Source organism: Ochotona princeps, chromosome 13 (genome assembly GCF_030435755.1).
Source record: "Ochotona princeps isolate mOchPri1 chromosome 13, mOchPri1.hap1, whole genome shotgun sequence".
NCBI classification, from domain to species: domain Eukaryota; kingdom Metazoa; phylum Chordata; class Mammalia; order Lagomorpha; family Ochotonidae; genus Ochotona; species Ochotona princeps.
The window spans coordinates 33,635,282-33,660,705 of NC_080844.1; the positions used below are offsets into that span (position 1 = coordinate 33,635,282).

A 25,424-nucleotide genomic window follows, 5' to 3' on the forward strand; every position below is an offset into this window, starting at 1 on the left:
ACACAAAATTGCTGCAAACTAGTTGAAATGTGACGTCTTTGTCTTGCCTTTAAAAAAAGGCCACCTCCCAAGATCAGTAAAAATAATGCTTCAATACTATAAACTGCTAAATATAAAAAGGAAAATAGACACGAGACAGCTGAATAGTACCCTATAGCTATTTTAAGGTGTATAGCAGCTGGTTGCGTATAAACTAAAATTGAAAGGTCAATGAAGTAGTCACAGGATGTGGATAAGAACTTGCATTTTCTAACATATTGGTCACTCAATACAATGCTAATTAACTCCATAGTGTTGTAAATTGTTGTGGACATTTTGTTGTGGCTTTTCACTAGACAGTATGATATTCTGCCAGCTCTGCTTTCAGACCAGAGATGGTCTCCCCAAGGAACTGCTGAATTTATCTGGACAATAAGACGGTGCACTCTATGCATGGTACATGCTTGCAATGAAGGAATCATGACTGGATTTGAACTGCAATACTGCAACAAGGTGGAGGAACCCACCATGGGGGGAGGGCATAGGAAGGGGTTGGGGAAATCCCAGAGACTACGAAATTGTGTCATAAAATGAAATAAAATTAAAAAAAAATAAGGCCGCTTCCTAGTGCGTTCTTTCTAGTCTCTCCATTGTGAGTACAGTCAGGAGTTCTGTGCCTGGCACTTTGCCAACAGGGAGAATGGGAAGCTACTTTCTTGTACTAGTTTACTTGTTATCATTACAGACCAGTGACCAGGCAGCAAAACATTCTGTAGGCGACTCCACCCCCAAATTATGTCAGCTGTATATACAAGTCACAAAGTATAGTTAATTGTTAAAATTAATCTGAGGTTGAAAAAAAAACCAAAATTAAAAATGTAAAATCTGACATGATGTATTTTTTTTCCCTTAAGTAAATGAAGAAAGCTCCTCATTACATCTTTAGTATTCATAGAGCAATCAAAATGTAACTTTTGCTCTAGAATAAAACAAACTTAGCAGGCCTCCTCTCCCTTACCATGCTAAATGCTTTGGTTAAAAACAAAAACAAAAATCAAAACCCTAAGTTGTCTGTTTTCTTCCATTGGTGCTTCAACCTTAAAAAACAGTGGAGGAAAAAACCCCAAAATATTATACCTTAATTTCTCTGAATTGAATTTTAGTTGTAATCTTTACTACGTTAAACAAAGATTACCTATACATACCAAAAACTAAAAACTGTCTATTACTAATGCAAAATTATAGAGTCTCTACACCCAGCTTGCTCTGGAATTTGTCAACAGTAACATCCTCTAGCCTTTGATTCCATTTTCAGCTAGCTAGCCAGGCAGGTGAGGGCCTGGTGCGTAGCTCTCAGCTTCGCACATTGTTTCCAACACAGCTGCTCTTCTGGAGGCTACGATGATTACTGCTGGCGAGGGAGCACCTGGCAGAGAGCTTTAACTGTTGTCCCTTGTCAAAATTTTCATACCACTCTGAATCTCTTACTGAGGGAGTTAACGATGTGCCACACACTGAACTGGGTCATTTCAAGCTATTACCTGATTTTGTGCTTCCAATTCCCAGAGTTCATTTATTGTTTAAACAGGAGGAAACTTGGGTTCACGGCAGTAACTGACGAGCTCAAACATTACAGAGCAAAAAACATGGCACAACTGGGAAGTGAACTTAGTTAACGCTGACACTGTGGCCCACAAACGTTCCATGGTGCTCCACCACGTCCAGTGTGAACGCTGCTGCACACAGAGCAAAAACACATGCTCTCTAAGCTGCTATGTCTTGACCTAGAAACAAAACTCAACTTACTGCTTTTGCAAGTCTCTGTAAGAGCTTGAGTAAGAACTGTAAGAACTTCAGTTCCAAGTTGCTCACCTCAGGGAGAAATCCAGCATTAAGGAAACAGAGCATAAATTATGATCAGTAGCTGCGGTTTGGCTGTACTAACTGGGGACTCAAAGAAAACAGGAGACTCTCAGGATATGTAGTTTGAAATTCTAAATATAAGTCTTCTTAGACAGGAATGTGTTCTCCTATTATTCACTGTCTTCCACTTGGTCCACTTCACTCCTAAGTGGGACAGTGACACAATTCAGCGTTAGAAAAGAGCTGCTACTGTCTGAAGGATGAGCTGGAGAAGGAGAGTCAGCTTCGGCAACCAGGGAAACTCTTGTAAATGTTGACAATGTGAACTGAGGTGATGCAGTGCTCACACAGAGGAGGGAACAAATCTGAAGCACTTTAAAAAGACAAAAATTATGTAACTTAATGATTAGTTAGCTGCGATGTGTTGAGAATGAAAAGGAATGACAGCATGGCGGCCTTACACTACTGGGTGGCATGCATATTATTAACAGATATCAAAGGGTTGAGGAATAAAATGAGTCCAGATGGGAATCTGCTGCAATGAAGGGATACGTAACACATTCACATGAATACTGAAGACAGAACTGGGAAGGGTGGCTCTAAAGCTCAGAAGAGAGGGCCACAGGCTGGGGGTTACTGACACACAGGTGATGAATGGCCAAGCTTGAACTTACCCCAGCAGAACTGAGGAGTGGGGAGGAGAGGGAGGGCAGGGAGAAGGCAGGGGAAAGCCGATATTTATGGGGCACAGAAAGGGAAAGGAGGCAGTGACAGGGAGGAGGTGGCACTACTACATAGGGAGGAATACAGACTGAATGAACAAAAATACGATGGAGTTCAGTGACAGCCAAATCAAACTGTTTCCACCATGAACTGAAGCAGCACTTTCTACTTCAGAGCAGTTTCCCAGAATGCTTATTGTTCCAGCTTCATCATCATCTTTTATCCTGAGTGTCCTGGAGTTTCCACAAAAGTGTGATCCCAGATCATTTAAATGACTGAATGACTTACTCTGGCAAAATCACACTTAGTATTTCTTCCACCAACCAAGGTTAAGTCCATTTTACCATTTTACACCCCATATATTGCTCAAGGTTTTTCTTTTTAGCACAGTGTAGTTACTTTTGAACAGCATATGTGGTTCATGTGGATTTTCTCACAGTGCTTGGAAAGCTGTCAGTGTGGACACAAAAGGCTCTGCCCAGGCTGGTGTTCTGGTCCTGTGCAGGCGAGCTGGGCAGCAGCCCCGCAGTCTCACGTGGGCCTCACCAGCCTGGCGGGTAACCCTTCCACATGGAGGTCTCTCAGTCCAGCCAGTCCTCAGGTGCTGATCATGCACAGCATGGGAGATATGACCCACACCCAGCTGCTTTTGGGTGACACACACTTCACAGATCATGCTGTCAGGAATTCTCTTGTAAACGTCCCACCTCCTCTTCAACGCAGACTTCAAGGTTATTTTTAAATTGAGCTATTCTGGAAAGCTTCAAGGTGTCCTGGGGTTTAGGTTAGCTCAAATCTGTCTACTCTGAGAAAGGAATTCTTTGGAAGCCGAGACTACTGAGTAAACAGTGAGGTTTCCACCTTCTCTGCTATTATTTTGAAACTTTCAGCCACAGGGCCTACATTAGCAGGAAGCTGGAATTGGGAACTGGAGCCAGAAATTGAACCCAAGTACTCCAATGTGGAATGTGGGCATCCCAGCCAGCATCTTTTTTTTTTTCCTTAAAGATTTATTTATTTTTATTGGAAAGGCAGATATACAGAGAGGAGGAGAGACAGAGAGGAAGATCTTCCATCCAATGGTTCACTTCCCAAGTGGCTGCAATGGCTGAAGCTGAGCCAATCCGAAGCCAGGAGCTCTTCCGGGTCTCCCGCGCTGGTGCAGGGTCCCAAGGCTTTGGGCCATCCTCAACTGCTTTCCCAGGTCACAAGCAGGGAGCAGGATGGGAAGTGGGGGCCACTGGGATTAGAACCGTAGCCCATATGGGATCCTGGTGCATGCAAGGTAAGGACTTTAACCACTACGCTATCGTACTGAGCCCCCCAGCCAGCATCTTAACTGCCAGGACAAATGCATCCCATTCCCCAAGCCTATAGTTTCCACTGAAAAAAAAAAAAAAAAAACAAATAAATAAAAAAGAAAAATTTTTTGAGACAAAATCTAGATAAATCTGGGATTACCAGAAACCTATGGATGAATCAGGAGTTGAGATGGGCTTACACTCAAGAGTATATAAGATGGGGCCTGGTGTGGTAGCCTAGCTGCTAAAGTTAAGATGTGGTTTTAAAGTATGTATCAATCATTGTATTATATGCTGCTCTTCATTAGCCTATAGCTGCCCTCTGTATGTGTATGTGTGCTTGTCTCTATCTCTATATATCTATATGTGAATACTTGCCAAGATGTTGGTAAAAGAACCAAAAGGAAAGACAAATCAGTTCTATTCCCCAATTTTTCTTTGGATTCCTGATTTTGATGTTAAATCGGGCACAGTGCTAAGAAAAATATTTGGAAAGAAGGGTGAGGAGCGACAAATAAAGATGTAACATTTGTCAGCTTAGTAAAAAATTGGCTTTGTACAGTTAAATTAGCTTAAAGGAAGCCTAATTCTACCCATGGGCCTTCCTCTTTGATAAGCCCACTTTATGAATCAGAGAGCTCCCACTGTGGTGGGGAGGATTGTGGTAGAGTGGGTTAAGCCAGCTGTTGGGACACCTGTATCCATACCGGGGTGCCAGTTTGGGTTCTGGCTACTTCACTTCCAACCCAGCTTCCTAATACATCCTAGAAGGCAGCAGATGAGACTTCAAGTATGTGGGCTCCCGTCACCCATATGAGAGACCTGGGTGGAGTTCTGGACGCCTGGCTTTGGCCAGGTCCAGCCCTGGATGTTGCTGAAATTTGGGGGAGGGGGCGAACTAATGGATGATCGATCACTCCATTCTGTGTTTGTCTCCCTGCCATTCAAATCAAAAATCGTAAAACAAAAAAAGAAAAAAGAAAAGGGAAAGCTCTGATTGCAACACAGCATCCTAAATGCGTCTTGCTTGCCATTCTTGTTCTTACAACGGAAATTACAGAGGGTCCTTTCCGTGATGTATGTGGCTGTGTCTGTCCCAATAATGCAACTTTTTTCTACTCAATTGACAGAGTCTGACAACTGGAAAGTCTAAATGCTTTTCTACCTTTGAAGGTTCCCTAAGAGACTTTATTTTACACACACACACACACACACACACACACAGAGTTGGCAGGGACCTAACTACCTAAACCATTACTTCTGCTTTTAGGGTCTGTATTAGCATGGAGGCAGATTCAAGACCAGAGCTGGAATTCAAATCCAGCACTCTAACATGACATGCAGGCCTCCTAATCAGACATCAACTGCTAGGCCAAATGCCAGCACACCATTGCTTTTAACACTGGGCATTCAACAACACTCTGCCAAAAGCACCTCTGTGGCAGATGAGTGAGCAAAAGAAGACTGAAATTAATATATAATTGTCTAGAGGCTTCAAGAATCAACCTATCTCACCTGGTCTGAGATGACATATTAGATATCCAATATATTTTGTACATGAAGATATTACAGATACATGAACACATTTAACTAACTCTAACGTCTTCGTTTTCTTCTTTGAAAGAATCTAACATCTTTCGATTTCTGCTGACCAACAAAAATGAACTTGTGGATTTTACAGTACCATTAATCAGAAATAACTAAAAGATAGGTTTTACAAACAGTAAAGATTAATTCAATGAGGTAAGAAAAGACAGAGAAAGAAAACAGTTTCAAAAATCATTAGAGAAGCTTACTAAACTATGCTTACTGCCCCAAGCATCCTTAGTTATTATTATGAACTGGCAGTAATTAGAAAAGCTAACTTCCTGTCATTGTGGTTAAAAGGAAAAAAAGGAATAACAGTTGATTGTAGTGAATTCTAGAGGTCATCAATATGTGTGCTTTCCTTGAAAGGAATGGTCATGTGACTTCATAGATCACCAGAAATAAAGACTTTGGTTTTTTTCTAGGAGACAGACTGGAAACCTCTGGGGGTTTTTGAGCACAGGAATGATATGATCTATTTAAATTTACCAGCAGGAGTATACTGCATACTATGTTCCAAGTAGACTTAAAGAAACGGGGTGAAAGAAGGGTGACTCATTACAAAGGTGATGAAATAAAAATCCAAGTGAAACATGAAAATGTCTTAGACAAAATAGTAGCAGTGAGTGTAACTGAAAAATGATGGAGTTCTGGATTATTTCAAGGCATATCTGACAGGATTTCCTGAGATCTGAAATATAAATATTCAGACTATTTAAAAAATGTTGATGTAGATATATGTGTGTGTGCACATGCATTTTCTTCTCATATTATCATATTACAAATAGCTACATTTTGACTCATCAATATATATGAACATTTTCTATGCCTACAAATATCTGGATAATGTATTAAGGATGTCATGGAACTTTACTGCATAAATTTGCTGTAATTGGTTCAGATATTTGTTTGATATCTGAATTCTTTATGATTCATTAGCCAAAACTTGCAGTAAAGGAATTTCTGAGTCAAATAGTAAGCACTTAATGAAATAGTTTGATAAAGATTCGAAAAATGTCATGACAATAATTTATGTTCTCATCAGCGTTACATGCAATTAAAGTGCCAATCCAAATACTTCACTCTGGCATACAAGTGGTTTTGGAAACATTTATTGACTTAGTAGTCAAAAGAGAGGAGGAACAACAAACTGACTCTTCTTAAGAGCTGGGTGTTTGCCACAGCTAGAAGGAAGAGCTAAGACTTACATCTATATTGCACCCATTTCAGAATCCTTGGGTTCAAATCTGAGCTCTGCATTTAACTCAGCTTCCTGCTGCTTACACCCTAGGTTCCCAGCTCTGGCCTGGTCCAGTCCTGGTTGCTGAGGGCAGGTAGGGAATGAACCAGAGGTTCAAAGACACATTCCACATCTCTGTCTCTGTTTTTTATATAATAAATATTTTAAAAGATTTATTTATTTTTATTGGAACGACAGATTTACAAAGAGAAAGAGGGACAGGGAGGTCCACTGGTTTACTTCCCAAATGATCGTAATGGTCAGAGTTGAGCTGATTAAAGCCAGGAGACAGGAGTCTTTCCAGGTCTCCCACGTGGGTGCAGGGTCTCAAAGGCTTGAGGCTTCCTATGCTGCTTTCCCAGGCCATAAGCAGCGAGTTGGATTGGAGGTGGGGCGGCTGGGACATAAACCGGTGGTCACATGGGATGTTGGTGCTTGAAGGCAGAGAATCACCCTGTTGAACCACAGTGCTGGCCCCAATAAATACATTTATAAAAAACAGAGATAATCAACTCTAAAATTTTATCTCAGTTTCTTGGCGTCCTTTAGCCCTTTGTAAAATCTTAAATTTAAGAAGGACTCTACCTCATTTAGTTTTGGAGAGTGAGCTGAATTCTTGACTGGTAAAGCTACTCGAGGTACATGATACAGTCATGCTTCTTCACTTTGTGTAGTTCCTACACAGATTCTGTGAGTTACTACTGGTCTAGCAGTCAATGGCAGGGCAGCCAGAAATCCATTAAAACAGGCGGAGAGTAGTTACGCTCCTGTTTCAAGCAGCATTCATTAGGGGAGAATGTGTCAGAAGATCCACGTACTCTTCTACTGCAGCAAATTCTGAGTATGAAGGAAAATGCTTAAAAATTTAATGTAATCTATTGACTCAGTCTTTTTTTATGTGAATATCTGATAACCCTAAGATGATAATACTACCCAAATGAAAGATTACCAATACACACAGACTCTGCAATGGCTAAAAAAGAGTATTCATTTTTGCATCTCAATGTGATTTGGCTGCTTATTGGCAATTAGCAGGGCTTTCTAAACAGCACTAGAGGTTAAGAATCTGCTTAAAAATAATCTCTTTGGCAAGGTACATATGCTTATTGTTTTTTTTAATTTATATTTTTTTCTGGAAAACAGTTTAGCCTTGATTCTCAACAAGAAAAAAAAGATTTATAATTTTACTCCTGAAGAAAAGAAATAATTGATGTTATTACTTCTCAGCAAATACCCCATCTTTGAGCTTTTGCTCAGCTGTTGTTGCTAGATAACTTTCAGGGCATTGCCGGAAACAGTTTCTTATTTAAGCTGGTTTTCCTTACACTGTGACTTGACATCTACGTTACAGGAAGAGTATTCAATGCCAGAGATGTTGAAAAGCTTGGATTTCCCCAGAATTCCCGGGAGAGTCACTCTACGAGGCAAGCCAGTCCTTGCAGTAAGGTCATTTTCTACTTTAGGATATTTTCTTCTACTTCATTACTGTTTTATGCTTGAATTACACATGCATGTGTACAGACATCTCCAACCCCATATATAATCTTGAGAGATTTTAAAAAACACACATCTGAGTGGCTTTTTTCCTTTTATGTTGTTTTATTTGACTCAGTGTGATTAATCACAGCTAAAACAACACTTTATGCAAAGCAGCCATTTATTTTAAGATTCTTAAAACTAGCTGCTTTAATAAAGAAATTAATTTTTGCTACCTAATTTTTGTGTTAGTTTGAAGGATCCTATTTACATGTAATTAGGTTTGACATTCACTCAAAAAAAATTTGTTTTTCAGTTTAGTGTCCAAATACAAAAATTTGAGCAATGTTGATTTTTCTATATTACACACTCCTACACATACATTAACTACTACTTTAAAATAGTTTCAAATACTAGGCAAAAACCTGGAGGATGAAGCACACTTTTACAATGTATATTAAATAGTCTTTCAAAAACATTCCTAGGTACATGTGTAGCCAACAAACACATACAAAATACTTACTATGAGTCACTGTTATGCTGAATACCTTCTCCAGAACAGCAAGCAATCATGCAAATGGTTCGGAGGTCAGCTTTATTTTTTGCCTTGACTTTTCTCTGTACATCTTTCAAATCCCACTATATACCAAACAAGGATTTAAAAAAATTCTCTCTCATCCTCCCTCCCTGCATTTTATGGGGTGAAAAGAAACACATTTAGAAGCCATACAGTCCTATACATCTGAGTCCAGTCCAGTGTCTAAGGGGCCAGGTGAGAAAGTGGGGCTCATACACCAAAGGCAAAGCCCTTTAAATTCCATCAATCATGAAAGGCTAAATTCCTAGAGAATTAGTCCAACCACCAACTAACTGAACAAAAGCAGGACAAGATAGAGCCTGATGAGGATAGGGAGGGGTTAGAAGAGGCCTAAATTTCGGGAAATGGGACATTTCCAGCAATCTGCTCATTTGATGCTGTAATCAAGGGTATGAAGAAACATGGTGACTGAGTCTTCTTTCTACCTACAATTACTTTTGACAACTTGTCTGCACTAAAAGTCTTGAGTGGTGGTTGATACAAAGATGTCAATCATTTCCCCCTCAGTAACAGCGAAGTCTACCAAAACAGCATGGGATTCTCATATACATCTGGCTCAAAATGAATTTCATACCATCTATACATACTTGATATACTTAAAAGCATTTTTGTATTGTTTTTCACCAAAACCACCTTATCAAAAAAAAAAAACCCAGTAAACTAATCACAAACTAGATTATTCGAGAGAACAAAATTATTGATAACACCTGGAGATGTTTTTGGCCTCACAGCACGCAAATGATCATTTCTGAAATTTTAAGTAGCTCTTATAGGCTAATATCACACACTGAAAAAGATGAACTTTTTAGCCTCCTTGTCTTACTTGTTATTAGTACCAACTTAGCAATGGCATATAATTCCCAGATACAAAAAATTAATAGTTACAACAAATTTTCTCTGTAACATCACTAACCCTGATGTCCCAGTTTAAAAAACAATTATGACTGTTTCAGAGCTTCTGCGACAGCCTTGCCGTGTTCTTCAAAGGTCACTCAACCCAGAGTTTCCATGCATCTCTAACTTCATTTCAATAGATGGCATCAGTTTCACGCTTTCCAAATCATATATGCTTGATTGTTTCTGGTTGTAGCATGGCAAGTGAAATAAAATAACATATATTTTCATTTTGATACTGCTGTAGTTTCTGCACAGGTTTACTTTTGAGAAAGATGCATCATAGAAGGGGTGCAGATTAATTTTCAGTAAACCAAATCCTGCCACAGTAAAAACACAATTCAACCCCTCTAATGGTTTTCAGACATCTGAAGAGATGATTAAAATCAGAAATATATAAATTATGCCTGTCTTTTTTCCTTCACTGCCCCAGGCTTTAGAAGCATAAGACAATGTGCCATAGCACTTTTGCTTTTATTGTTTTTTTTTGGATGCTCAGTGCAATGGTTTAGTGGCTAAATCCTTGCTTTGCATGTGCTGGGATCCCACAAGGGTGCCTGGTTGTGTCCTGACTGCTCTACTTCCTATCCAGTTCCCTGCTTGTGGTCTGAGAAAGCAGCCGAGAAAGCCTGCACCCTGCAAGGGAGACCTGGGGAAAGAGCCTGGCTCCTGGCTTCGAATCGGCTCAGTTTCAGTGTTGAGGAGTGAACCAGCAAATGGAAGATTTTTCTGTCTCTCCTTCTTTCTGTAAATCTGCCTTTCCAATAACAGTAACATATTTTTTAAAGAATGATCAAAAATTTTTTTGTTCATGTATTTGACAGGCAGAGAGAACAAGAGGGCTCTCATCTACTGGTTTACTCCTCAAATACCTGCAACAGCCTCTGACTAGAGCTGGGAACCTGACCCCAGTCCTGGGACAGCAGGAGTTCAATCACTTGAGTCCATCCCTGAGGCCTCCAAGTGTCTGACTTAGCAGGAAGCTAAAGGCAGCAACCAGAGTCAGGTAACAAACCTAGGTATTCTGATACGGGATGTGGTTATTGTAACAGATAGGCTAAATGACTATCTCTCTGGGTGGCATTTTAAGGATTAACAATAAGTAATAAGGAAGATGGTTAATAATAAACATTTGTGTTTCATGTTTGTTTCCCCATTAAGCTATCTACTAGAACTGTTTTCATAGTACTAGCCCATAGTGTTAATAATACTAGAACATGTACAAAAATGAGGAACACAAAATAAATATTTCATAATTGTCAATGGCTAAGACCCAAATCCTACATTAAATTCTCACAGCTGAGTGAATATTAGTTAGGAATAACAAAAATTAGTAAGTGATATTTAGCACTCTAGATAAGTCATTTCAAACCTTTAAAAGTAGTTATGTAGAAACACCACTAACCTCTAGCATAAGATTCTGGATCAGCAGCTAGAGCTGCAGTTGTTCAGTGCAGATGGTAAAGCCATTAATAACCATGCTCTATATTCTTGCTCAACTCATATTAACTTATTTTAAGGATCAGAGGCCCTTTGGAAATTATTTAATAATAATTAATAGTGTCTTCATCTTTCCCAGATTCTTATTTTATTAATGAGTCGCTATCTAGCAAATACTTAATACAAATGCTATGGTGCATGCTGAAAATTCTTCGAGTTAATCCATTAAAGCTGATCAGTGATGGGGCATAAAGCAACATCGTTTGTGAATTAGGGATAAAAAAGAGGGATGAGTGCTTGTTCTTAGCAACTGAGATTCTGTATGGGATAACTGAGTCCTGTATAGAGGGCTTGGTTCAAGTCTTAGCTCTGCCTCTAGTCCAGCTTCCTGGTAATGTGCATCCTGGGAGGAAGGAGGTGATGGCTCGAGTATCTGGGTCCCTGCCTGCCACCCATGTGGGAGACCAAGATTGTGGGGAATTCTTGGTTTTGCCCTGGTCCAGTCACAGTTGTAAAGATTTGGGAAGCAAATCAGAGGACAGAAGATACTTCTCTCTCCTTTCTTCCCTGCCTTTTCTAAAGTGAAAATGAACAGTTTTAAAAAGGAATAAGGGACTTATACGAATTCTGAGTTATTGTCAGATGTCACATCAATTTGGGATTAATTAAAAGCATACTTCTCTTACTTTACTGCTATTTGCTATATACTGAAGATATCACAAGGACTATTCTTTCTTGTTTACTTCTCTTTCAAAAGATTTCTTTACTTGAAAGTCAGAGCTATAGAGAGAGGCAGAGTTATCTTTCAGATAGACAGAGTTATCTTTCATCAGCTGGTTTACTCGCTGGATGGCCACAGCCGTCATGGGTGAGCCAGGACAAATCCAGGAGCTTCATCGAGTTTCCCATGTGAGTAACAGGTGTCCAAAGAACTGGGCCCTTTTCTGCTGCTTTCCCAGGCCATTATTAAGGAGATGGATCAGAAGCAGAGACATGAACCAGAGTCCATATATGAATACTAGCATCACAGACACCAACTTTCCCCAGTGTACAACAATGGCCCTGCAAGAGCTATCCTCAATTTAGATTTTCAACAGCAAAGCTGAGTCTATGTTGGATAAACTTTTTTTTTGTAAAGATGGAAAAAATGAACATATTTTGCATACTTTGTCACTTTTCCATAAGTTCATAATTTATACCATTACAACTTTGTAATCAGTACCACTCAGTTTAAATTCTAGGCCGGAAAGTGGATAATAAGGAAGATAAACTATGTTTTAGAAAGTTGTGTCAAGGAGAAAAACTGAAACAAGTTAAGGAAGTAGCAACATCTGTGTGTATGATGGGATAAAAGATGTTTCAATGCTTAGGTTGGCCAAGCAAGGCCCATTTTCCCAAAGACAAGGAAAAGAAAAAAAAAAATCCATGTCACTTATTCTAAGCTCAAACATTTGTGCAAAATGATAGATGTATGCCAAAAATCCTTCTGTTTTAGTGAGTTCCATGCATTTGTTAAGCCTCAAATGCTTAACAAATTCATGTAGGTAGTCAAAATCCAAGTCATATACTGATAGCACCAAAAGCACAGAAGTTTAATCCAACTATGGTGTTCAGGAAGTGAGCCTGATGGGAGGCCTCAAGGTCACTGGGGGGTGTGCCGTTGGAAAGCAGTGCTCAAAAAAAGTTCTATCATTAAAGCTACATGGGCCCAACCACTCTCTCTGCTTCCTAGCCTGCTACATGATCCTTCCTCTGCCCAGGCTTACTACTTCCTGCCATGTGATTTTTTGCGTTACCTCAAGGCTCAGGGAGCAAGAGCTCCATCACCAGATGGCAAACCAATGGTGTGGCCTAAGGTTGGACTGAATTTCCAAAATTATCAACAAAAATAAGCCTCCAGGCCCAGCACAGTAGCCTAGTGGCTAAAGTCCTCACCTTGCACATGCCAGGATCCTATATGGGTGCCGGTGCTAATCCTGGCAGCCCTGCTTCCCACCCACTTTCCTGCTTGTGACCTAGTAAAGCAATCGAGGACAGCCCAGGGCCTTGGTACTCTGCACTCACGTGGGAGACCAGGAAGAGGCTCCTGGCTCCTGGCTTCAGACTGACACAGCTCTGACCATTGTGGTCACTTTTAGAGTGAATCAGCGGATGGAAGATCTTCCTCTCTGTCTCTCCTCCTCTCTGTATATCTGACTTTCCAGTAAAAATAAAATAAATCTTAAAAAAAAAAAGACTCCGTCCTTCATCCATGGCTTGTCTTATGAGGTGCAATAATGAAAAGATAGTACTCTATTTAACTGGGCAACTAATATTACATAATATTCTTTCTTTGGAAAATATGATTTCTTAACTGTGTTTTCAGCAGAGGATATTAAACATGAATGATTTGCTCATATAGTTTACTTATTTTAGACAAATATTGGAGTTTCTAAAGTACTTTGAGGTTCCAAGTTTAAATTTATTATGGTGTGGTGTTCTTACTGTTCAAAATGATGACTATGTGAGCACCATGTACTCCCTCAACTTTGAATGAAAACAGCTTTTCAAAAATATGACATCTGAGTGATGGCCTTTCAGTGTTGCAGCTGATGTTCGGTCGCCGACCTGATGCTGTAACAGAGTAAGGGAGGAAAGAATACACTAATGCACTCTTCCTCATCCCAAGCCACTCTCCAGTAAATCATCAGAGAACTGTCTGGGAATTGTCTGCCCTCTGGCAATCACTTAAATGTAGTTAGACTGTAATAATCCCTTGCTGCCCAAGGAAGGAGATCCACTGAGTGCCTCATTTCCTATCACTCTAGCGGAAATCTGAACATGGAAAAGAATTTATCTAAGTGCAACATCCCTGACATATTTATTCCCATGGCTTGGTAGATAAAGTAGAGAATGCACTATGCAACATTCAGAACGCATCAGTTGCCCATACCTGCAGGAGACTTAATCATTGGCCTTTCTGATACTCAGCCTGAGGGAAAGAAGAGGCACCACCTACTTTAAGTTACAGCATTCCGGCATGCTGCTGCCGCTAACGCGAGCAGAGCAGGAAGGCTAAGTGACAAGAACACAGATGCTACGGTTAGCCTGGGTTCAAAACTTGACTCATCTGCTTCTTTACTGTGTAACTACAAAATTCTTTAAGCCTTTCTATAACTCAGCTTAATCTATTTCAAAACAAAGATAACAATTACAGATGCATGTTAATGGAATCCCTAAAACACAGAAAGAGAGGGAGGGAAAATCATTAACCCCACCCCCCCAAAAAAATCTGCCAAGACTCAATGAGGGTTCTAAACAAATGGGGACTTCTCTCAGTCCCCATTTCCCAGGAGACATTGTTTTTGCTCATAACTACTGCAGAGTGGGAAGGCTGTGCTACTGACACCCCATGGGCAGAGGTCAGGAAACACCTCTAAACTGCTAAACACCCTCAAATGCACAGAACAGCCTTCAGCGAATTATGTTCGAAACCGTCAAAGTGCTAAGACTGAGAAACCCTAATAGCATATAATAATCAGTTGCTCAAAACTTATAATAATGACACTCTTAAATTCTTATTACTTTTTAAATAAATTACCATATTCAAACTAGTAGCTGAACACAACATGAACTAAAAGTACCTGGACAAAAACTACTTGGAGAAGTTTCTAAAACTTTGTGGGTGGGCCTGGTGTGGTAGCTTAATGGTTAAGGTCCTTGTCTTGCAAGTGCCAGGATCCCATATGGGCGCTGGTTCTAATCCCTGTGGCCCCACATCCCATCCAGCTCCCTGCTTGTGTCCTGGGAAAGCAGTGAAGGACAGCCCAAGGACTTGGGGCCCTGCATCCATGTGAGAGAACAGGAAGAGGCTCCAGGATCCTGGCTTCAGATCAGCTCAGCTCCGGACGTGCGGTCACTTGGGGAGTGAACCAGTGGATGGAAGATCTTCCTCTTTGTATCTCCTCCTCTCTGTATATCTGACTTTACAATGAAAATAAATAAATCTTGAAAAAATTTAATGGGCAATGTGACTTTAAAAACATGCTCTCAAATGCTAAAGGAACCATACACATGACACATACTCTGAAAGTTCTGGGTCCTTCTGACAGTAAAGAAAGATATGAAGTAAAGAAAAAAAAGTGAAGGACTAAGCTGGGGAAACAAGTTAAAATCTTATTCAGATCAATGAACATTTAAAAAGGTTATATCTGCATTATGTACCAACGTGGATCCCAAATTGATCTCTTCTTTAAATGCATTTTTCTTTTTCCCATATTGTGCTTTCTATGCCATGAACCAACTCCCTACATCAACTTTTTTTTTTAATTTGAATAGTAGAGAGAGACAAGGAGTGACACAGAGAAAAAGAGATCTCCTATTTTCTGGTTTACTCCCCATGTACCTGCAATAGAAACTAAATCTGGTTCTTTCATGTTAGCGGCAGGGTCCTGGTTGCTGGACCCATCACCACAGCTTCCTAGGGTCTACACTGGCAGGAAGCTGAAGTCAGAAAACCTTGGCTAGGAACTTAACCTGAGTACTCTGATGGAGAACATGAACAGTTTAACTTCTAGGCAAGACATCCATTACCCACTTCAGGTAGAGAGCTATGAACATACATTTTACTTAGTTTGTCTTTAAAAAAAAAAATAACACAAGCTACTTATGGTAGCAAACTAATCAAAAATTTTGTTTAGTTTACAAAATGAAAAATTCATTACAGTGTTCTAAATGAGTCGAATTTGAGTTTTGGATTTCTAGAAGCATTCCTCTGAGATCCAAAAAATGAATATTCAATGCAATTATAACAACTATGTCAATTATTTTCTTTAGTGGAAGAAATGACAGATCAAAATGTGTTTTACTGGAGAAGTTTTTGGTAATTTTAGTGAAGATTTTTGGAGTAAGCAATGCTGCATGACTTATCTTGGTAGACCATAGAGCTTCACATGGATAAAAGGCAGATTTGACTTCAAAGTTTTTTATTTTTAACTTTACCTGGAAACTTTAATGCTTTCTCTTTTTCTCAGGTGCTTTTAAACATGAGATACAGAAAATTTAAGGCAAATTAAATTTCATATAGTAATTTGCTTTCCTTTATAATTAACTTAATTTTCTTTAATAATATTGTATGCATCCTACAAGTGAACAAGAGGAAGAGTTTATACTTACTGGAAAGAACAGTTGTAAGGAAAATGTAGTCTGAGAAGGATATGAGCCCACATTCTCCAAGGGTATAAAATATACTGCCTTCATCAGCAAATTTTTCTCGTTCCTGGGAAATTTTCTGTTACACATATGGTTCCCACCAAAAAATAAAGAAAAAGACATAAGTGAATTAGACTATAAATAGTAAGAGATGAATCATCATTTATTGCGGTTTTATCCTAAGCATTTTTCTTACGGCCATTCAAAATCAATGGATCCTTTACAGTTTTCTGGATTACAAAAATTCTAAGACAGAAGTTATTTTTTTCACATCAACAGCAGTTTAATATCAATACTATAAAATAACTAATTTTATCAATACCTGCCAAAAATGAGTATAGGTGCACACAGGACTGGTTTAGTTCCTTGGTTTAAAAAAAGCACTCACCTTCTATAGCAGCATATTAGACAAACAAACAAACAAACAAACAAAAAACCAAAAAAACCCACAAAGAAATAAAAGACTAAAAGTCAATCGGTTCTAAATGATCAATTCAAGCCATACTGTCAATGATAACAAACCAACAAACTCTTGGCCCATAGAAATTCTTACAAAACAAATCCATTAAATATCAAGTTTAATTTTTTAATATGTAATTTAAGAGTCTTATCTTTGGTATACGATATAGTATGCACACCAAATAGCATCTTTGAAATATAATGGTAAATCAAATGCAGTAAGGCCCAGATGTAATTTAATCATATCTACTGTTGCCTTAATAGCAGTGCCTAAATTTCAGATATTTGATCAAATTATCCCAAAAGGTTGGCTCTTAATGTATGAGATGCTCCAAAAAGTTCATGGAAAGATCACATTATCTTCTCATTTCATTTTTCCATGAACTATCTGACATCCCTTCATATATTTCTTCAAACTCTGTCTCACAGAAAAAGTTCATTCTCAGTTTTGGTAAAGGTTTGTCTAGCAAGTGGTTTCCTGTTAGGTGTTTTCCGAATTTCTAGCCAAAGCATTAACTCAGTAGCAACACTGATGATCTTTTAAAAAACTGAAAAGGATCCACTAAAGAGTTAGACTTGAAACAAATTCCCATAAATTCTGGACCAGCCAAACATTCAGAGATTCTGAGCACAAAAACAAAATATAGGAGGTTTTAAGAGCCCAAACCAACACAGAGCAATTAAAATCATAATGTCATGCAGGCACACAGTAAGAGGCAGCAACGCAGGCATAACTGCAGGAGGAATACTTTGACAACAAAATCAACAAGCACCATGACACCAGCATCCACATGTACAACTATCCAATGGGTTACCTCTGTCTAGTGGAGATCCCATCATACATCACAAAGGAAAGAAAACTGATTAACCAACTGAAAATAATTACTATGTGAAAGTTTGTGCAATCTGAAACTCATTCAAAATAGCCTTTGCGTTTTTGTTTTTTTCATAAAAAAAAAGTAATCAGGAAGGTAAAAATCCATAGTTGAATGCCAACAAAGCAGTAGAGCTTCTGATGGCACCTTTTCCTTGCATGAAAGGGCCTTTCTGATTTCATTTATGGCTGACAGGAAATACAGTCCCACTTGACAGCGTCTGGTGATTATTTCTTTGAGCTGACAGCAAAACACAGCATGTTCTCCAATATGTTCTAAGACTATGTCTTAGTACCACACTTGATCTTTTACCAAGAGGGTTGTTATAAACATCAGATCAAAAAAGCTATTGTATGAAAACTTGAACAGCAAATCCATTCAACAGAAGGTAAAATTTAAGTCTCTCAAAATATAAAAGTTATATTTTTATATTACCTAAGACATTGCAAATGTAAAATGTATGAATAGGAAAAGACACACAAAAGGAGAACAGGACCCCAGTATACATAACTAGCCTGAAAAATAAATTTGGGATAGAAGTTGAGGAATTAACAACAATTACATAAAAACTCATAGGGAAACTGCTATGAGCAATTAGAATATATAATATATACTGGGAGAAAGACAAGTTTTTGTAAGTTGGGGACATAATCTCCTTTTAAATACTTCAGCACTTCCTATGAACAAAGTCTTACACATACAGTGCAAATTTAATAAAAACAGAAACTTAAATATTAATTTTGATAAACCATACTATAATCCACTTCAGCACTCGTCCCCAGTCCCGGCTGTCACCCACAGTGACAGATGGCAATTAGGTGTAATATGCCTTGAGTCTTCATGAATCCAAAACAGCCATTCTCTGTCCTTTATTTCTTCTGGAGTTTATCATTTATGAGTGTGAAAATACTCCCCATTTTAATCATTTATCAAAACAACATGTGGGACTTTGGTTTAGTTTCTTTAACATAGCAAGCTTCTAGGTTCACCCATGCTATAGCATGAATTAATACTTAATTCCTTTAAATTGACAAACTGCCACAGTTCTTAAGCTGAAGGACATATGAGGTTATTTCTACCTTAGGCTATCTGTGTAGTAATGCCATACACACTGATGTCTAAGAGTATGGCTTCAATCTTTTTGGATTGCTCGGTCAAACGACAGCCGTTCTGAGGAATGGTCAGTTTTCCATAGTGGCTGTACTGTTTACATTCTCATCAGCAGTGTTAAGAGGGTTTCAATTTCTCCTAATTCTCAACTTTTTGTTTTTATTTTAGAACTATTCTGTGAGTGTGGACTTCTTATTGCGGTTTAGATTTCTATTTCCCTAATGATGCTGAGCTCTTTTCATGTGCTTATTGGTCATTCCTGCACCACTTTAACAGAAAACGATTTAAGTACTATGCTCATTTTTGAATTGGTTATGAATTTTTTTGACTTACAAGAATTCGTTATTTATTCAGGATACTAGATCCTAATCATATACATAATTGTCAAATATTTCCTTCCATTGTACTGACGTCAAGTAAAATGCTTCTTCACTTAGTTTTCTGGATGTTGTTAAATTTTTTATTAAGTTTTAAGTCATTCCCCTCAACCCCCAGCCCAAAATCATGTATATATTTCAGGGGCTATATGGAGGCAGACAACAAGGGAAAAAACTTTCCCTATCAGATTGCTAATAAATGTTCATTTTCTCCCACTGCTCTGAAGGTGCGTCTTTAATTATTGTTATTAACAAAGATTTACGTTAACACCTAATTTAAAGTAGCAAAGTCAAAGTAAGTATAACAGATTTTAAGAATTATACTACATAAAAGTTACAAGCAATAGGATACATTTCAATTCTCTCGTAAGAACACATGAGATTAGATAATACCACAAATTAAAAAAAAAAAAGCAAGGGGCCTATGAAATGTTATTTTACCTTAAGTTTCCAAGTATGATTCTATCGGTATTTCAGTATATACGGTATGCTGAAAACTATTTAAACAGAACTATTTTAGAGAATTCACTTACAGAAATATTGCAGATACCTTCTAGAGCATTATGCTATTTTGTGCGGCCTACAATCAAATTCTATTAAACAAGTCTAATTATTAGGCTAAAATTTCTGCTCAATAAAAGGAAAATATTATGCCCCTTTTAAGAAAGAAATCACACAAAAAATCGAAAGGATGAGTCCACTGATTTAAATAAAGTGCTTACCTGAGCTGTTTCATTATACACTTACATGCCAGTCTTAGTTGTTTGAAAATTTAAAACACACCTAGAGATCCAGCATCACTAAGATATAGAAATTATTGACCTCAAGTAAAGGCAAATAAATAAATACCCTTACCAGGAGTTTGTTTGTAATCTCAATGGTCACATATATGAGTCTACTTTTTAGATTAAGCAGGAAGACTTAAAAGTAAACTTATTATCATACTTCATATGATTGTTACACTCCAAAATGAATTGAAAACTGAAATTGTTTAATTGGATAGTTACATGCTGACTTTAGTTTCTGATCAACTACATAAACTTACAAAAAGGCAGGTGCTGTCTGAAGATCTGGGACAGGGTTCTCCACATAGGACTCTACTCTCTGGGCACCTAACTACGCACAGTGAGTCCTAGTTACAGGGCTGATCAAAACAGAACTGTTACTTTTACCTTCTGTGACTCAAACAACCAGATAAAGCCAGAAAGAATTTTACTTAGGAATTTAATAATATTATTTATTCTAGGTAAGACCCAGTGCTTGAATTATGAAGTGCAAAGTAGGGCCTGGCACAAATAGCTCAGTGGCTAAATCCTCGCCTTGATCCTGCTGGGAACTCATATGGGCACCAGTTCATCTCCCAGCTGCTCCACTTCCTATCTCGCTCCCTGCTTGTGGCCTGCGAAAGCAGTAGAGGACAGCCCAAAGCCTTGGGGACCTGTGCCCACATAGGAGACCTGGAAGAAGCTCCTGGCTTTGGATCAGCTCAGCTTTGGCTGTTGTGGCCACTCGGGGAGTAAAAGGAAGAGATTTCTTTCTGCCTCTCCTTCTCTCTGTATATCTGCCTTTCCAATTAAAAAAAAATTTTTTTAGTGTGCAAAATAAAATGCTTCTAACAGAAGTCAATGGACTGCACCTGCAAATAAAATGCATACACATCAAATAGCAACCTAAAACACCTCTGACCGACATAAAGTCTGATAAACACAGATTTACCATCAGTTAAGTAGAGATCTTTAGATTATTTTTAATATGAACATTCCTATCGCTGAAAGACATTTCAAAGACAACATTTCTAAATCCCTTCAGCAATATTTTAGATAGTACTTCAAAACCATAATGATCATAAAATATGCATCTTTCGGAAAATGTAATATAGCATATCATTTCCAAATGACAAATAGTATTTCCATCCAGGGTTGCTTAGGGTCAGGGCAGGGAAGGAGGGAGCACCACAAAGAGAAAATTCAGCAATTTTCCCATGCAATTAATGCTCACATCTCATCATGTAGTTGGTGCATAGATGCCAAAGCTTTGGTAAAATACTAATCTTAAACAATCACTCTATTCCCAAACAAACAGAGACTGTTGCACAGCTGAAATATGTGTGGTATTCTTTCCCAGGTAATCCCTGAAGCTATGGAAAGGTAGAATTTGGGCCTGTGCCAGATAAAAATTAAATTAATACATTTCTAATTAGAATAGTTCATGATTTCCCCCTTTCAACTTCCATTTTCGTCTAAGCTTTTTGAAGATATCATTGTAAACAAATATAAATTACTGTGCAACAAGCTGTGGAAGGTGAATGCTTAAGATACTATACCTTTATTTTGCCAGAAAGCAATTCTCTTTTCAGTCCCAATTCTAACCACCTTAAAACTGAAAACAATTCCAAATACCTAGAACGCACATGTTTTCCTATTTCAAAATGGCTTTGGTGGAAATGACATAAATGAAGATGCTTAAAAAACAACAGTGGTAGATGACTTGATTAAGGCAATCATAACAATTCAAAAAAGCTTACTGAAATGGGATCAACTCTGAGGAAATGGTAACTCTACTGAACTATTTTCTCTTAATCCTTAGTATCTGACAAAGTATCATCAAAATTCTAGATAAAGAAAATCTTCAACTCTAATCATCTATCACATTAAACCTGCAGAGAGGAGAATCAGTTTGGTCATTTCTGATTATCTGCTACTGAACTCCAAAAAAAATGAATACTTGGGGTTAGTGCCATGGATTTAGTAGATTAAGCCACTGTCTGTCGTGCCAGCATCCCATATGGGCACATATTTGAGTTCCAGCTGCTCTACTTCTTGCTAGTGCGCCTGGAGAAGCAGCTGAAATATGGTCCAAGTCTGTCCGCCCCTGGTCCCACACCAAAGACCCAGAAGAAGCCCCTGGCCCCTGGTTTCAGACCGGCCCAGCTCTGGGTGTTATGGCCATGTGGGGAGTGAAACAGCAAACTGAAGATCTTCTTTTCTATCTCTCCTTTCCCTGTAAATCTCATTTCAAATAAAAATAAACATTTTAATAAAGGAAAAGAATACTGAACTCTGGCCACTCAAATAAATCAGTGCTCGGCAGCAGGACTGGGTTCAGTTTCAGAAATCAGTCAAATTGGGTATCTTAATTTCACCCGCATCTGAAAAAAGTTACTACAAGAAAAATGTTTCAGAAAAACAAGAGTTTCACTTCGACAATCACTGTTCACACCTTTGACTTATGCTGTTCTAGTAATTCTCACCTCTGAGAAAACAGTTTAGATGTTGGTACCCTTTGGTACTCACCAACAACCCTTAAAGACATCAAGAATCTGAAAATTTTACTTCACAGATCCTTTGCATATTCTAATTGTAACTCTGTGAGGCAGGTGATACTATTATCTTCACTTTACAAATAGAAATAAACACATTAAGCTGAATAGTGTGAAATAGTAACTTTGGATCTAACTTTGTATCAACTAAATTAACTGAAAAAGCAAAGACTGAGCCAGTGTTGTAAGTATAGCTCTTTCTATACCTTCAAGTATCCAAACGCCTATTATAATTACTTTCAAAATATGTATGTCAATAATGTTATATTCTTTATACTTTTCTAATTAACAAATGCCACATTAATATATAAGTGAATTTTTTTATTCCAGCTTAGAATTTTTGAAACTGTATGAAGTTCAAGACAAATATGCAAGATCTATCCTCACACATTCTCTATCAAAAGCCAAAGACTACTAACAGATGGTTAAACTAAGTTGAGAACCTGCTTTAGCAGAATGGAAGGAGAAAGAACTTGTTTTGAATCGCTTTTGTGGAGCTCTAATCAGCCTGGAACAAAATCTTCTTATGTCAAAGTGAATTCCAAATCTTGTTTGATAGCAAAAAGCTGAACATGGAAGTGTCAGAAATGCAATGGTTAGTCATGTGTATGTTTTCAAATCAATGATGACAATCAGATGTGTTTGGGTTGATCCCAAATTCAAACACGTAATAATCTAAAATAAAAATGTGCTTAAGATGTCTTAATAGGTGTCTGACTATTTGGGACAACCAAATTAATGACTCTTTTTAGAGCAGAGTAACTGCATTATCTTTTCTCGACTTAGTTCACCAAACACATGAGTTAGTTACATCAACAAACTTTAGTAATGGTAGAACTCAGGAGACTGGAAAGAGACTTGGTGGATACTCCTCACAGCAGTATGGTAAGTACTTCACATTCATAAGGTGCACCTGGAGATCAGCACTCTATGCCCCCAGGAAAACAAAGTCACCCCAGCCTTTCCACAGGCAATAAAAATACACATGCAAAGAACAAATTTCTCAAAGAAGCAAGCAAAAATGCCCCTTCTACAAAGTACCTAACCACTCATTGACCTTTGCAAGCCTAAAGATTTCACACTATGTCACCAAAACCAGTGATACAGATGAACAATTCCCTCACTAACTAGTATTCAAAAAAAACAACCACATACTACCTTCAATAAGTTTATTCACAAGATACCCTGAAGAAAACAGTAAAATTTGGCTTTTAAATAAAAATGTTATAGCTCAAACATTATCATTTAATGAAACAGTTTCTATCTACTGCTTTCTATCACATGTTATGAATTGCCTCCAATAACTGTTAACAGGTGCAGAAAAAGGTTGCTCATATAAAAATATGGAACGCATCTCAGATTTATGTTTTATTCTTGTGCAGGGTTATGCTCATAAATTTTGTATCGATTTCAGCACATGTGTTGTTAAAGCAAGCATTGTAAGACTAGATTCTGAAGCCTTGTTCAATCAAGGGTGTTACATTTAAGAGCACCAGTATAAATTGATGTTCTTTTCTCAACTGTGGTTGTTAACTACTTAATGCTGAAAACTTCAGAAACTTCCAAGCACAAGCATTTCTGCTTTTCTTTTCTACTCCTAATTCTGGTAAGGACACCTACTTGAAAGAAGGCATTTTAATGACAGTTATTTTTTTTTTCTTTAAGAAAACAAACTTTGGAGCTTCCTCCTGCAAACTGTCCCATCATAACTGGAGAACCTGAAATTGTCAGACACCAGTGTCACCATCTCATCTGACTGACTTGCCTTAGCATCATATATGTGGGTGCCATAGCTGCTCTCAAATAGAATCCCTAGAATTCAAGACATGGATAACACCATCACCAACAAATTATTTTGCTGCAATCTTAAAAATACTAGTCTGCTTCAGAATGCAGTTAAAGGCAGATGTAGCTGTGAAGACAACCTATTATAATGGGATGACTGGTGCAGGGTTCAGTAAGTGAAAATACATCCCATTAAAAAAATAAGAGTATAGGAAAAAATGTACCAAAGAGGTCTTAATTATTAACCATTTAGACTAGATGTTTCTAATTTTGTTAAAATTACACTTGTATTAATACTGCCAATCATCAGAAATAATTTTTTTAATTTTTTAATAAGGATTTTAATAATTTATATTTTTAATAAGGATTTTAATAATTTATAGGCCAGAAGTAAAGAGTCTAACTCTCTGAAAATCAATTCCCAAGTACTTTCTTTGGACTGTCCTTGAAAATCACTGTTGCCAGCCTGTACAACCTGATATGCTTTCCATGGTTTTCTCCCAAGTGTTTGTTTTTTCAAATTAAATGTGCTGATTAGCTTAAAGAACAAAATAATGAAAATTTTCTAAATATTCCATCTGTTTCCCTAAGGCCATTTTACTGAGCAAAGTACAACTGAACAAGTGCTTATCTGCATCTATTATTACACAAGAAATTTTAAAAAAACAAACCTGCTATTTATTATTCTTTTTTTTAAACTTGAAGTTATCGTTGTCTCATCACTCCTGTTACAGTTTGAGTGTTTAAAGGATCCACTTAATCCTTTGTACAATGCAGTGATCAAACCCGAGTGTCCTGACCTTTTGCATAACCCCAAATGCTAACACTTCCTTTTGAATTAATCTGGGTATTATATTCTCAAGGACTTGTGCAGTGTTTGGATTGCCATATTAAAGATAAGGTGTGTTAATTGAATGTGACAGGAACTGCATCACTCAAAGGAGCAAGGGAAGGACAGAAGCATGCACTGATCCTTCGTCCCCTGGAGCATTAATTCACTTCAAGCACATGCTGTCAAGTCAGTACCTGCCAGAAATCCTGATCAGATGAGAAAAAAGAAAGAAATTGACATTGTTTGATTGTAAGAACAAATACTCCCAAATCAAATGCACATATCAAAAACACAACATATAAAGGATCAATTAAGACTGCTGTCGTTGAACACCTTGGCAATAGGAAAAAAGAAACACATAGAAATGTTTTTGACA

General features: G+C 37.9%; 1 protein-coding gene across 1 annotated transcript in view; it reads right to left on the reverse strand.

Moving 5' to 3' along the window:
* The window catches only part of MICU1 (mitochondrial calcium uptake 1), a 149,119-nt gene that overhangs the window by 64,379 nt on the left and 59,316 nt on the right, over positions 1-25,424 (reverse strand). The window contains exon 6 of the mRNA XM_058671974.1: positions 16,256-16,370. Coding sequence (XP_058527957.1) covers positions 16,256-16,370 — 115 coding nt within the window. The remainder of the gene's footprint in view (positions 1-16,255; positions 16,371-25,424) is intronic.